The 13,245-nt window shown below is 41.5% G+C and overlaps 1 protein-coding gene across 7 annotated transcripts in view; it reads right to left on the bottom strand.

The window, feature by feature from the left end:
* mapk10 (mitogen-activated protein kinase 10) overlaps positions 1-13,245 on the bottom strand; it is a 78,034-nt gene that overhangs the window by 18,491 nt on the left and 46,298 nt on the right. For all 7 annotated transcript variants that reach the window (XM_034192243.1, XM_034192247.1, XM_034192242.1 and 4 more), the window contains exons 4-8: positions 8,275-8,404; positions 6,505-6,563; positions 5,154-5,292; positions 4,344-4,509; positions 2,106-2,177 (exon numbers count right to left, since the gene is read on the bottom strand). In XM_034192243.1, coding sequence (XP_034048134.1) covers positions 2,106-2,177; positions 4,344-4,509; positions 5,154-5,292; positions 6,505-6,563; positions 8,275-8,404 — 566 coding nt within the window. The remainder of the gene's footprint in view (positions 1-2,105; positions 2,178-4,343; positions 4,510-5,153; positions 5,293-6,504; positions 6,564-8,274; positions 8,405-13,245) is intronic.

The raw sequence follows: 13,245 nt of genomic DNA, 5'->3' as shown, positions 1-13,245 counted from the left end.
ATGTGTGTGTTTCAGGCATAACATTATCCACACGGTAGAGCAACATAAAGCTTTATAACTTGCAGCTCCCACGTTCTGGAAGAACTGAAACTTGATTTATGCTTCTGCAACTCTGTAAATCCGTGGCCACACAACCACGTCGACATGGGCATGACCCTTTCAAAGTTCTCAGTCGCATTGGTGGACATTGCAATGCAATTTACCGCCAGAGTAGTAGGGGGCACAACATGAAGAACAAGGCAGGGTCTTTCTTTCTGACTGCATCACCACTGCTGCTGTCATTTTTTTCCTTTTTCTGGATTAATTTATCCCTCAACGACCTCCACTTCTTTATACAATCATCGACCTCCAAACCAGCGTTACGTGCAAGTTCCCTCCAGGACTTGCTTGTCATTTGAGCATCTGCAGTTTTTTGACTCTGTGTTGTAAAGTTGGTATTTGCAGACTTCTTCTGCCAAACGTTCCTCTGTTTGATTCATGATTGAAATGTGATCAGTGTGTGTGCACTGCAAAAAGTTTTAATCAGCCTTTAAACACGGAAAAGTGACCAATCACACACCTGGAGCTGGTGTGTGACATGCCCCAAACCCAGTGAGACAAAGGAGTGAAAGGAGAGGTTATCGTGTTAGAGTAATCAGACCTGCAACATTGTAAAATCCACAGAGAAATAATTGGAAAATTACAATGAAACACAAATATGAGACAAAAGAAGTGCAAGGCAAAAACAGCGAGCTTGGGACGTGTGTCACACACCTGGAGAAGGTATTATCTCACCAGATGATATCAGAGGGAAAATCTGATCAGCCTGTCTGAGCACACAGTTTCTGAAAGGTGGAGCAGACAAAAGATGGAGAGGATGGACTTTTCAAATTAGTTTTTTTTGGGGGGGGGGGGGGGGGAGTGTAGACACCCTAGAGACACATTATTGTTTAAAATCTTGATTAAGAAGAATGGAGAATGGAGCTGGTTTCAGGAGTGCAGGAGTGGTGGCCAAGTGGTTAGTGCACTTGGTTTCAATTCAGAAGCTTTCTGGTTCAAACCCCTCCCCTGCCATGTTTTTCCATGTTGTGTCAGGAAGGGCATCCAGTGTAAAAAATGTGCCAGATCCACCTTGGAGTTGCTGTGGTGACCTCAATGGACTTACTTTTATATATACAGCTGGTTTCCCCGAGTCCATTCCAGCTGATACAACATCAGCTTTACAGTGTACTGGCTCTGACTGTTGAATCACTGAGAGTTAAAAATATTTTGTTAGAATTGAGGGTGACAGCCAGCCAGAGGTCAGTTTGATTAGAGTCCAATTTACACTGCAGCAAAGTGCAAAGAACATCAGGCCACATATGTACACAGAAAGAAAAAGTGGATGTGGGTTGGTCATAAAAATGAATTTAGGCTACAAATCTATACATGTGGAATGATCTCCAGCTCTGTGGAATGATCTCCCGGCACACACTCGGCAGTCGTATACTGTGGAGACTTTTAAGTCACGTTTAAAGACTCATTTGTTTTCCCTATTTTATCATTAGTGTTATGATGTGTTTTTATTTTTGTATTCTTTTATGGCTGTCTTTCTTTTATGGTTGTCTTTTTATTGTGTTTTAAATTTTTTATTGTTTTTTTATGTTGTGTGAAGCGCCTTGAGACGATTTCATCGTGAATTGGCGCTATATAAATTAATAAATTTGATTTTAATTTGATTTAATTATAATAACTATCTATATAGGGCTTTCCCAGGAATCAAAGCACTAAAAAAATAAGTAATGAACTCCAATAATAAAAGAAAAACACCAATAATAAATATTACATTATAAAACAATGCACAAAAATGCACAGAAAAAAATGCATGACTTATACTCAGGTATAACTTATATATAGAGGCCTTTTTTAAAATGGGTATACTGGCAAATACGGTAGTATGTGAAACCATTTCATTTACAAACCACTTGGCTATTTATTCGGACTCCAACAAACTGTTGCAACAGGCCGGAGAGTCCAACGGCATAAATGAAACTTAAAATGAATATCACAATATAAAATAACAGCTTTCAGTTTTCCATCCTATCTTACACAACTAAAGAGTGTCACCATTGTATTATCAAGGATACAGTCCCGGCCTGGGAAAAGGATTTTGTGGCGCACCATTTCTCCCATAATGCACCCCACTGACCATATGTCCACTGGACACCACAGAGGTGATGGTGAGACAAAGAGGAGTGAAAGGAGAGGTTATCGTGTTAAAAAAAAAAATCAGGCCTGCAACATTGTTATGCAACAGAGAAACAATCTGAAAATTAGAATGAAACACAAATGATGAGGCAAAAGAAGTCCAAGAAGGCAGAGCATCGAGTGAGGAGATGGCTTAGTTTGATGCTCAGCCACACTTCTGTTCATGTTGTTTCAATCAGTGACTCATTCTTGCCTTTTAACCTTTATTTTCCTGCAGTCAGATGATCCCCATCTCTGGTCTGTTGCAGATTAAAGCATCAAGACAGCTTTCAAAAACAATTTAACAGCAATCACAGCTGCTCTAATGGGATTCTTTGCATAACATAAATCAAATGTTCACTTCAGCTCAACGTTGGCAACACGATTCCATCCGTGTCTTTACCACAGCGCAGAAAATAAAAACTAGCTCCAGTGCATTCATTCATTCAAGCATTTCAGGAGAAGGTATATTTGGTGTAAAACACCTGACAGAATGTGCAGCTGCATTAAAAATAATAATGATAATCACTATGTAGATAGGTTGAATCTCTCTCTCGCTCTCAAATGCAGCACAACAGTTCCGTCTGCTCACATTCTTCACTGTAGATGCACAAACCACATTTTAAGGGTCATAAAAATCAACTCGTGCTCACAGTTTTGCTATAGTTGCTTCATTAAATTAAAGGTGCAAAACATATTCCACCTCTATACGTATACACATATATCATGGGCAAAAATTGCTGGAAGTCATATGAATCAATGCATTCAAAGAGTTTGATAAACCAATCATTGTTTCAAAAAACTTGAATCAATAAATGCTTTAATAGCTTCAGAAAATGATTTCCTGTTTTGAACCACTTGGTAACTTAAAAAAGACCCCATATGGGCTGTTTTACAGTCAGGGTACATAAGTGGATTTTAAAGATAAAGTTTGGTGTAAGGTGGAAATGACCAACAAAGTTTAGTTTGCCATACTTGGATAACTACTACTGGTCTATCAGCAGTAATGGTCATTTGGTTTGGTTTCCCCATTTGTTTACCAGCAGAACTCTAATTATGCCAGTTTTTACCAAAATATTAGTCTCATTTCCATGATGACTAATTTTGATAGGCTGCCAGAACTATTATTTATTGAGTAGGTAACCACTAAATGGACTAATTTCCCTATCAAAGCCTACTGTACAACAATCTAACTCCCAGGATCGTTGCCCAGTGGGGAAACGACTTGGAGCAGGCATTCAAAAATAAAATGTCTTGTCTGTGAAAAAAAATCGAATTTCAAACTCAAGCATCAGTGTTATGTGAATATAACTTTTTGTTTGAAAGATGTAATCGCTATCTGTGATGCCACAAAAGGATGCGTATCTAATTCTCTCCAATGTCTTTAATATTGGGGTGTAGCCCTCTGTCTGTCAAAAACTGTCCTCTCCAGAAATGTTTATAGTCCATCACTATTAGAGAATGTAGAAACACAACAGCAGTTGTGTACGTACTCTGAGTACATACTTACCATCAACTGTTTTTAGTAGATAGTATATATGGGTAGATTGCACTAATCATAGTCTGTATAATTTACACAGCAATTATCTTTGTCAAAAAAAAAAAAAAAAATTCCTCTCCGGAAATTATAGCAGATCATACATATCTGTGAGCTCATATATGCAAATACCTGACAGGTCTGAAACTTTGGGCATTTAAGTACCCCAGTCAGCAGTTAGATATGGACGAATAACTTTACTAAAGTAACCACTCTGATTTTTTTTTTTTTTGGTGGTGGAAGTGACATACTTGTGTACCCTGACTGTCAAACTGCCCATATACACACACTGTCAAAAGCATTAGTTTCTAAGATTTGGCACCAATGACGAGTGAGTAAAACAGACAAAAACCAGAATAATGTACCGTGAATCTGACTTCAAATTTCTGACTGTAAATTATTGTGAAGTCCCACCCACCCCACCCTACCCCAAAAATAACAATCATAATTCACTACATTTTTTCCAGTTTGTCTAACTTCAGCTGCTGTTGAATGCGGACAAACACGACTTTAAAGCGTGGTGAGTTTGACCTTTGAGCAGTACAATTTCTCTCCTGCTCTTTGCTAATTCAGAGTATTTACGCGGTTCACCCAGCCTTACCATTCTCTTTGTAGCCCATGCCCAAGATGACCTCTGGTGCTCTGTAGTATCTAGTCACCACGTAAGGGGTCATCATAAAGCTGGTGCCTGCAGTCCTGGCCAGACCAAAGTCCAGAATCTTCAGGGTGCAATCTGACTTCACCACAATATTGCTTGGTTTGAGGTCCTGGAGAATGAATTAAGACTGACATGAGAAACTAGACAGGTTTATACTTATGTACTTGCTCATGCAATGAGACCAAGGGCAAGTTGTTTTGTTTTTTTAAAGGGCGTACTTTCATAATGGTCAGGGGTGACCGCGTTTCTGAGTTTACTGTATGTCAAACTTTGCGAGGACCTGTAATTTATGACAGACATTGTTACTTTGACATGATGCGTTTGGCAAATGGCATGCTAGCTCACCCTTGTTTAGCATATACGGGCATGTTAGCCATGCAGTCAAGCTAACAGTGGTTAGTATGATATTAACCTTAGCAGCTGTGGTTAAGAGTGACCACATATGCTAACATTAAATGCCACGACCCTAGATTCTAGCTGCAGTTCCGTAAAATGACACGTCAGTCATCATATACATCACCCTACAAATGTTCACCCTAATTCCAATAACATCTAGAAATCTTTCTTGACTGTTTAAGCAAGTTACATCACAAAGACACAGTTTTTTTTTATTATTCCAAACAGTGAAGTGGGGCATGCAAAACTAAAATGATTCCAAAGGAAAAGTGCAGAGTGGTAGGGCGAAGGGAGAGAATTGGGATTGAATCTGTCACTAGACAACAAAATAAACCATCTGGGTTTAAACTTTCTTACTCTGTGGATGATGCCGGCTGAGTGAAGATGCTTGATACCACACAGCATCTGATAGAGCAGGTAGGACATTCTCTCGTGGTCAAGCTCCATCTGAATCACCTGGCACAAATTGGCATCCATCAGCTCCATCACTAGGTACCTGAGTAAAGATCAATCAGCTGATTTACGATTGGCTGATAGTCTGATCAGTTCAGTGCCAGACCACGTGTTTGGGATTCACACTTGCCCGCTAAACTAATTAGGGAGAGCGTTGTCTACAGTGCACAGCTTGCTACGTCGCAACCTACCCCCAGATGTCACCATCACTTAAAAGGATTCTGTGGCATTTATCTGTCCCGTGGAACAACGTTACATGTTACCAGAGAGAAATTATACAGTAAATTACAATCAGAGCACATTTTTAATGGTAAGATACAGAGGTGGGAGTAAGTCAGTGTCAAGTGATTCTCAAGTCGTCAATCTGCAAGTCCAAAGTCAAGTCTAAAGTCAGCTTGCAAACAACTGGTGGCCATTAGGACTTGAGACTTGACTTGGGGCTTACAGATTGATGACTTGAGAGTGACTTGATGGTGACTTCGTCCCGCCTCTGGTAAGATAAAATATGGCCAGATTTTTCTGTAACTCCTTGGCATCCCAGGCATTTTCAAAAATGATGTTTAGGGGATACTCTGAGCCATTTAAGCCATTTCATTATGGTCAAAAGTCAAAGCAGTTCATTTGGATCAATTATAAACCTGAGGTCACTGAATAATGCAGGATTCAAACCTGATTTCTAGCCTCAGTAGAAAATGAGGTACAGCAAGGAATGACATAATTCAGGTAAAAACATCACAACTGATATTTGCAGTCAAGCCTTCAATTTGAGCAAATACAAACTTGGTAATGTTTTTAATAGTAATTTCTGGGCCAAATTTCTGGTAGAAATTAGAAAAAGCACCTGTAGGAGTCGACCAACAAGTAAACATGCAGATGTGACATTGGCTTGATCTTTGGCAATTTTGGTCTCTTTTCATTATTCCCGGAACCTACCTATATGTACTATGACAAATCTGGCGCAGGTCTGAGTGAAAAATTGTGATCCTTGATGCCAGTGGTTGCCCTATGGCAAATTTCACCTTGCTTGAGCATTTCCAGAACCCACCTCCATATGTGTGTCACGTTTGGTGTAAATCAGAGTCGGGGGAGGGGAACGTAACATTGAATTTGGACCCGAATGGCCTTTATCTTCACTGAAACACACCCCTGAATTGCAATTCTGGGATGACCTAGCCAAACACACACACACGCACACACACACACACACACAACTTGTCCTACATTATAGCCATTAAAAATGTTTGATTATACTTACACATCCTGGAATTCCTCTAATGATTTCTGTGGTGTGAAGACGTTTAATAAACTGATAATCTAGAGGAGAAGACAGAGGAGAGGATTAGTGCACAGTAACTGCACAAAATGAGACAGCGAGGATGAAGGACGATGAAGACGTGAGCTGGGATAAAAGATTTCATGTAAATGAACAAAGAGAATGGGGGGAGTTGTGCAAATGGCAGAAGTGAAGATTATTCACGCCTTGTGGCGCTCTGATTCACTCTCCTGCCAGTTGGTACATTTCTGGAGGCATAGAATTTAGCACGGTCACAACACGGCGGATTGCTTTTCGGCAAAGAGATTCGTCCAACCCCAAAAATAGACACGGACTGTCACAGTTTGAGAGTACGAGGTCTGTCAATAAAGTATAGGTCCTTTTTATTTTTTTCAAAAACTATATGGATTTCATTCATATGTTTTTACGTCAGACATGCTTGAACCCTCGTGCGCATGCGTGAGTTTTTCCACGCCTGTCGGTGACGTCATTCACCTGTGAGCACTCCTTGTGGGAGGAGTCGTCCAGCCCCTCGTCGGAATTCCTTTGTCTGAGAAATTGCTGAGAGACTGGCGCTTTGTTTGATCAAAATTTTTTCTAAACCTGTGAGACACATCGAAGTGGACACGGTTCGAAAAATTAAGCTGGTTTTCGGTGAAAATTTTAACGGCTGATGAGAGATTTTGAGGTGATACTGTCGCTTTAAGGACTTCCCACGGAGCGAGACGTCGTGCAGCGCTCTCAGGCGCCGTCGTCAGCCTGTTTCAAGCTGAAAACCTCCACATTTCAGGCTCTATTGATCCAGGACGTCGTGAGAGAACAGAGAAGTTTCAGAAGAAGTCAGTTTCAGCATTTTATCTGGATATTCCACTGTTAAAGATTTTTTTAATGAAAGACGTGCGGACGGATTGCAGAGTCGGCTCGCAGCCGCTGCGACGCTCCGCCACAGGAAAAACACCTCTGTTGGAAGCCTTAAGGACAAGTTGGAACATGTCCAGCTGTTAAACAATTTCTCATATACTCACTCCACTGAAAGCCATCAAAAGCCGCCTGGATTTTACAAATGGTTATCAACACGGAGGTGTTTTTCCTGTGCCGCCACACCGCGCCGGCTGCGTCCCGACGCGCGGACCCGTCCGCACGTCTTTCATTAAAAAAATCTCCTTTAACAGTGGAATATCGGGATAAAATGCTGAAACCGACTTCTTCTGAAACTTCTCTGTTCTCTCACGACGTCCTGGATCAATAGAGCCTGAAATGTGGAGGTTTTCAGCTTGAAACAGGCTGACGACGGCGCCTGAGAGCGCTGCACGACGTCTCGCTCCGTGGGAAGTCCTTAAAGCAACAGTATCACCTCAAAATCTCTCATCAGCCGTTAAAATTTTCATCGAAAACCAGCTTAATTTTTCGAACTTTGTCCACTTCGATGTGTCTCACAGGTTTAGAAAAAATTTTGATCAAACAAAGCGGCAGTCTCTCAGCAACTTCTCAGACAAAGGAATTCCGACGAGGGGCTGGATGACTCCTCCCACAAGGAGTGCTCACAGGCGAATGACGTCACCGACAGGCGTGGAAAAACTCACGCATGCGCACGAGGGTTCAAGCATGTCTGACGTAAAAACATATGAATGAAATCCATATAGTTTTTGAAAAAAATAAAAAGGACCTATACTTTATTGACAGCCCTCGTATTTCATTCTTCACCGTCACAAACTGAACACGGTTCCACTCCCGTCCTGCCCAATCACTCACGTTTTTGTGATTAACACATTTCATGAGCACCAACTCCCGGTACGCCCTCTTGGCATGAGTCTGGTTCTGGAAGGGTCTGCTCAGTTTCTTGATGGCCACATTTCTGTCCAGGACGGCATCATAGCCCGCGCTGCAGAGGATAAACACAGAAAGAAACATGACTTTTCAGTATTTACTGCAGGACGAATCAGTGATTGTGACTGCGACAGTCCATGGTGAATGTCACTGGTCACAGAAACAAGATGGATTTTCACAGCTCAGAGCAAACAAAGACTCACAGAAGTGCATCATTGACAGTCCGCTTTAGATCGGATTTTTACGAGTTATACATGTCTGCGACGGTGTCACCTTGTCTTTGGCATTAATCTGGTCAATGGTTGCCTTCTTGAGTGTGAAAGCAGAGTGCTCCAGTCACTGAGGAGCAAGCAGCTGGCAATGAATGCTACTGGGAATTACCCTTGTAGGTAAGTTTGGCCAACAGATAGCGGTATAATACCCCTGTAGTTGTCCCAGTCCAGATGGCTGTCCTGTTCTTTTCAGAAAGATGCAAGTTCTTCCAACACCTGTCTCTCAAATGGAAGCTATTTTTGCAGTTAACATCATCTCAATCCACCTGAAGACGTTCAGCCCACAGTACCACAGATCCACAGTCTCGTACTTTTTTTCATGCTCATGTCGCAAAACGAGTCACATTTTCGCGACATGGCATTTTTTTTTATTTTACTATTTCAAACCCTCTCCCTTCCCCTAACCCCCACAGACTCTCCCACTCTGTCACCCCGCATTTTGTGATACTGTCACGAAATGAGTTTGTGCTCCTGTGCTCTTGTGATCATTGGCTCTCCACTCCCATGCCAAGAGGAGAGCTACTTGAGCTGTCTCCTCCGACGGGCAACAAAGATCCGGGATGACCTTGCCCACTCAGGACGCTCTTTTCACTGGCCTGACAGACTGCGGGTCATGCGAGCCCACACCAACATACAGCTTCTTTCCCATGATTGTGAAGAGACTGCTGCAGAAACCATTTCCATATATACGCCTGTGGGCAGTCTTTGAGTGAAGAGTTGCCCACCCTCTCTTCGATTTTTTCATTGTTTAGGAATGGCTCAGAGACTGCTGCTTTGTTTGATAAAATTTCTTCAAAAGCTGTAAGGCACAACTGAGTGGACACCATTCGATAAATTCAGCTGGTTTTCGGTAAAAATTTTAACGGCTGATGAGAGATTTTGGTCTGGTAGTGTCGCCGTAAGGACGGCCCACGGCACCTGACGGCGATCTGCGCTTCGAGGCGGCAGCGTCTCGCCGTTTCAAGTTGAAAACTTCCACATTTCAGGCTCTGTTGACCCAGTAAGTTGTCAGAGAACAGAGAACTTTCAGAAGAAGTCGGCATGAGGAGTTTATTCGGACATTCCATTGTTAACGGACATTTTGTAATAAAAGAACATGCGGGCAGAGTCGCATGTCGGGCCGGACCCGACCGCGGGGGGTCGTGACAGGAAAAACACCTCTGTTGGAAACCTTAACGGGCAAGTTGGACCATGCCCAAGCTGTTAAACAATTTCTCAGTTACTCACTTGTTGAAAGCCATCAAAAGCCACCTGAATTTTACAAATGGTTTTCAACACGGAGGTGTTTTTCCTGTCGCGGCGCACACAGATTTGCCGAGTCGTCACAGAAACGACTCGGCGAATTTGCCGCGCACGTCTTTCATTACAAAATGTCCTTAAACAGTGGAATGTCCGCATAGAGTCCTCAAGCCGGCCTCTTCTGAATCTTCTCTGTTCTCTCACGACGTCCTGGGTGAATTAAGCCTTAAATTAGGATGTTTTCAGGTCGAAACAGGCCGACGACGGTGCCTGGAAGCGCTGCACGACGTCCCGCTGCGTGGGAAGTCCTTACACCGACAGAAACACCCCATAATCTCTCATCAGCCGTTAAACTTTTCACCGAAAACCATCTTAATTTCTCGAATAGTGTCCACTCGGATATTCCTCACAGGTCCAGAAAAAACTTTTGATAAAGCAACGCGCGCGCCGTCTCGAGCAGCGTGTGAAACAAAGGAATTCAGCCGAGAGGGCGGGACCACATCTCACTCAAGCCCTGCCCACAGGGAAATTACATCACCGACACGCGTGAAAAAACTCACGAGGGTTCAAGCATGATTGGTGTAATCGCACGTCATTCAAATCCATATAGTTAAAAAAAAAATAAAAGGGTTGGTTTATTATCTAATAGACCTTATATATATATACGTATATATATATATATATATATATATATATATATATATATATATATATATATATATATATATATATATATATATCCCCTAAATGCCTATTGTCGCATATATGCTACAATATTTGACTCAAATATGCAGCATACCAAATTGACCAGTATGCCTGTTGTCACAAATTTGCAACATACCATTATTATTATAACATTGTAACATAAATTATTACCAAAATACCAAAATTACTATTTATTTTTTGTGCAAAAGTGTAATTAATAATCTCAACATTATTTACCATCTACTTAAAGGCAAAAACACACACAAAACATTTTTTTATATACAGCTATATAAATTCAGGCGTTAAGGGGATATTATGGCTTTATTTTAACACAAAACGCACCTTTTCTTCTTCTATGGCACTTAAAGGCAGCCAACATCCTTATTGCTGCATTGCTGCCACCTGCTGCATCAGTCCGTTATAGCAGAATTAAATCTTCTCGATGAGTCAGTGTCTTTCAAGTATTTTAAAAAGCCAACACTTCGTCATCTCACTTGACCTTATGGCTAAAACACTTACTACAGAAACTTATTTCAGGCCTTGCAATTGATTTCCTTCAGTTTTTAACCCTTTAATAGATGAACCATTCAAAAATGACGAGATATAGTTTGTAAAATAAAATATTTTGAGAGAAAATTTAAAGCACTGTGCTAAATACTGTGCAGGTATTTTCATTGACTATGATTTTTATTATTTATATTACAACTGGAGGCATTTGAAAGCACTGCATCCTGGTGATGGCATTTCACAACACTTTATTTAGAATTCAGTTTGGTCTGGTGGTGGTATTTGACATCAATATGTGATATTGATCTGGTGGTCTTTAATTTTTTAGCTCCCAATTTTCTATATGGATACAAACTTCCTACAGACACTGCACTAGTATATATAATAAGGAACAGAATATGACATGGTGTGTGGGCTTCTGGATGTTTGGTGGGATCCACTCTGGTTCTTCTGGTGTCTATGGAGACTGTAGTGTGACCATGGCAACAGCAGAGCTTCTATGAAAGCATAAATTCCTCAGGGATTTGAAAAAGTCAGTTTTAGAGATGAGTGAAAGATTTTGTCATGTCCAGCTCAATGACTTCATCCATCCATCATCATACTAAGATGTTACTCAAACCTTTTCTCCACCAAACACACACACGTCACGAGGGCAGAGATGTGCACAGACTGAAAAGACTGTAGGTGGAAGCACAGGCAAAGAGCTGATTCAGTGGCACAAGTTTTTCCTAATTAGCATATTACAGGCTTTATGGAGCCAAAAGTCTGCCGATTGTATAACAGAAGCTAAAAGCATATTTAATGTTGACTTTTAAAGGTAAGAGTTTCAGTCATTTCCTTCTGCATACACACACAGATTCAGTATATAAAACACGTAATATCTGTGTGAATATAAGGGCATTTCACAGAAGGGAAAATCAGACATTTATTTTTATGACATGAAGTCATTGTTGTATGGCTGGGGGGCCTGGCTGCCTTTTTGTTTCTGTCTTTTGTTTTTCCTTCCAGGTGGCTTGCATTTGGGACTGAGTGGCTGTGTTGCTGAGGTTATCAGGACCTCACCCTGATCACCTGCGGCTCGTCAGGACTCACAGCTGAGGTGCATCTATATGGATTGGAACATGGTGGCATTTAAGACTGGAGTATGCAGTGTGTATTTGCCAGAGACTCGACCTTGTGACCAGACGGGTGAGATCGTCGTCTCGGGAGCCATCTCATCATCAGTGGATGCAGAGAACGTCCAGGGTTTGATGCACGGTCTGTGAAAGAGGAGGGGGTGAGGTCTCACGCTCGTCAGCACACTTCCTGAGGTACGTTAGATTTTGTGACTAACGTTTTATACAGTCAGTAAATGTGGTGTCCCTCACACCTTATTATATTGAGCTGTAAGTTAGTCATGTATCGGCTTCCACTGCAGTGGAGTTTTGTGAACTGGATGTTCCATGCCTGCAGGTTGGGAAGCTGATTAGTAATCAAGCCAGGAAGTGTTTGCTGTTTGTACACCTTTAAGTGTTCTCTCTGTGTGTAGAGTGTGGACTCACATAATGGTTCCTTCTTTCACAGACTCGGTTTGTTGCGGCCACCTGGGGGGTGTCGGCGGGGTCCTTGGTTCCGAACAGCTTCTGGCTCCGGACCGTTAGCGCTGCTAGGAGCGCACCACGCCAGACCGCACTTTCTGTTATTTTTGTATTACTGTTATGTATTAAATTCAGTTATCCTTTGTACCGTGCTCTGCTTATTTCATACTGGGTCCTTCAAATGCTGGTCGGTTCTCCGAGCTGCGTCCGACACATAACAGTCATCTTATCAAGAAGTATTTTGAAGGCTAGAGAAGAAGTCACCAGTTTATTTCATGGGGTCACCATTATCATGTTCTGAGGAATTCAAAACACTGTAATATTACTAAACAACTGGAACCTCAAGTGTTTTGAAATGGCAAATGATTTTCAGAAGGGGTTATTTCAGTTTTTCAGAACAGGCAAATGAATTAGAAAGCCACCGTTTCATTAAAGTGCGCATCACAAGTAAATAAAGTGTCAAATATAAGCTGACTATTCTAAATACATAAAGAATTATGAAAATATTGATGTACTGTGCTTTATTTTTGGTGCCATGTCCCCTGAGAAATTAAGTCATAAACATGGGGAATTTAGCCTGATTTGACTGGATGATG

This window comes from Thalassophryne amazonica, chromosome 17 (assembly GCF_902500255.1).
Source record: "Thalassophryne amazonica chromosome 17, fThaAma1.1, whole genome shotgun sequence".
Lineage (NCBI taxonomy): Eukaryota > Metazoa > Chordata > Actinopteri > Batrachoidiformes > Batrachoididae > Thalassophryne > Thalassophryne amazonica.
This window is presented reverse-complemented; position numbering and strand designations above follow the sequence as displayed.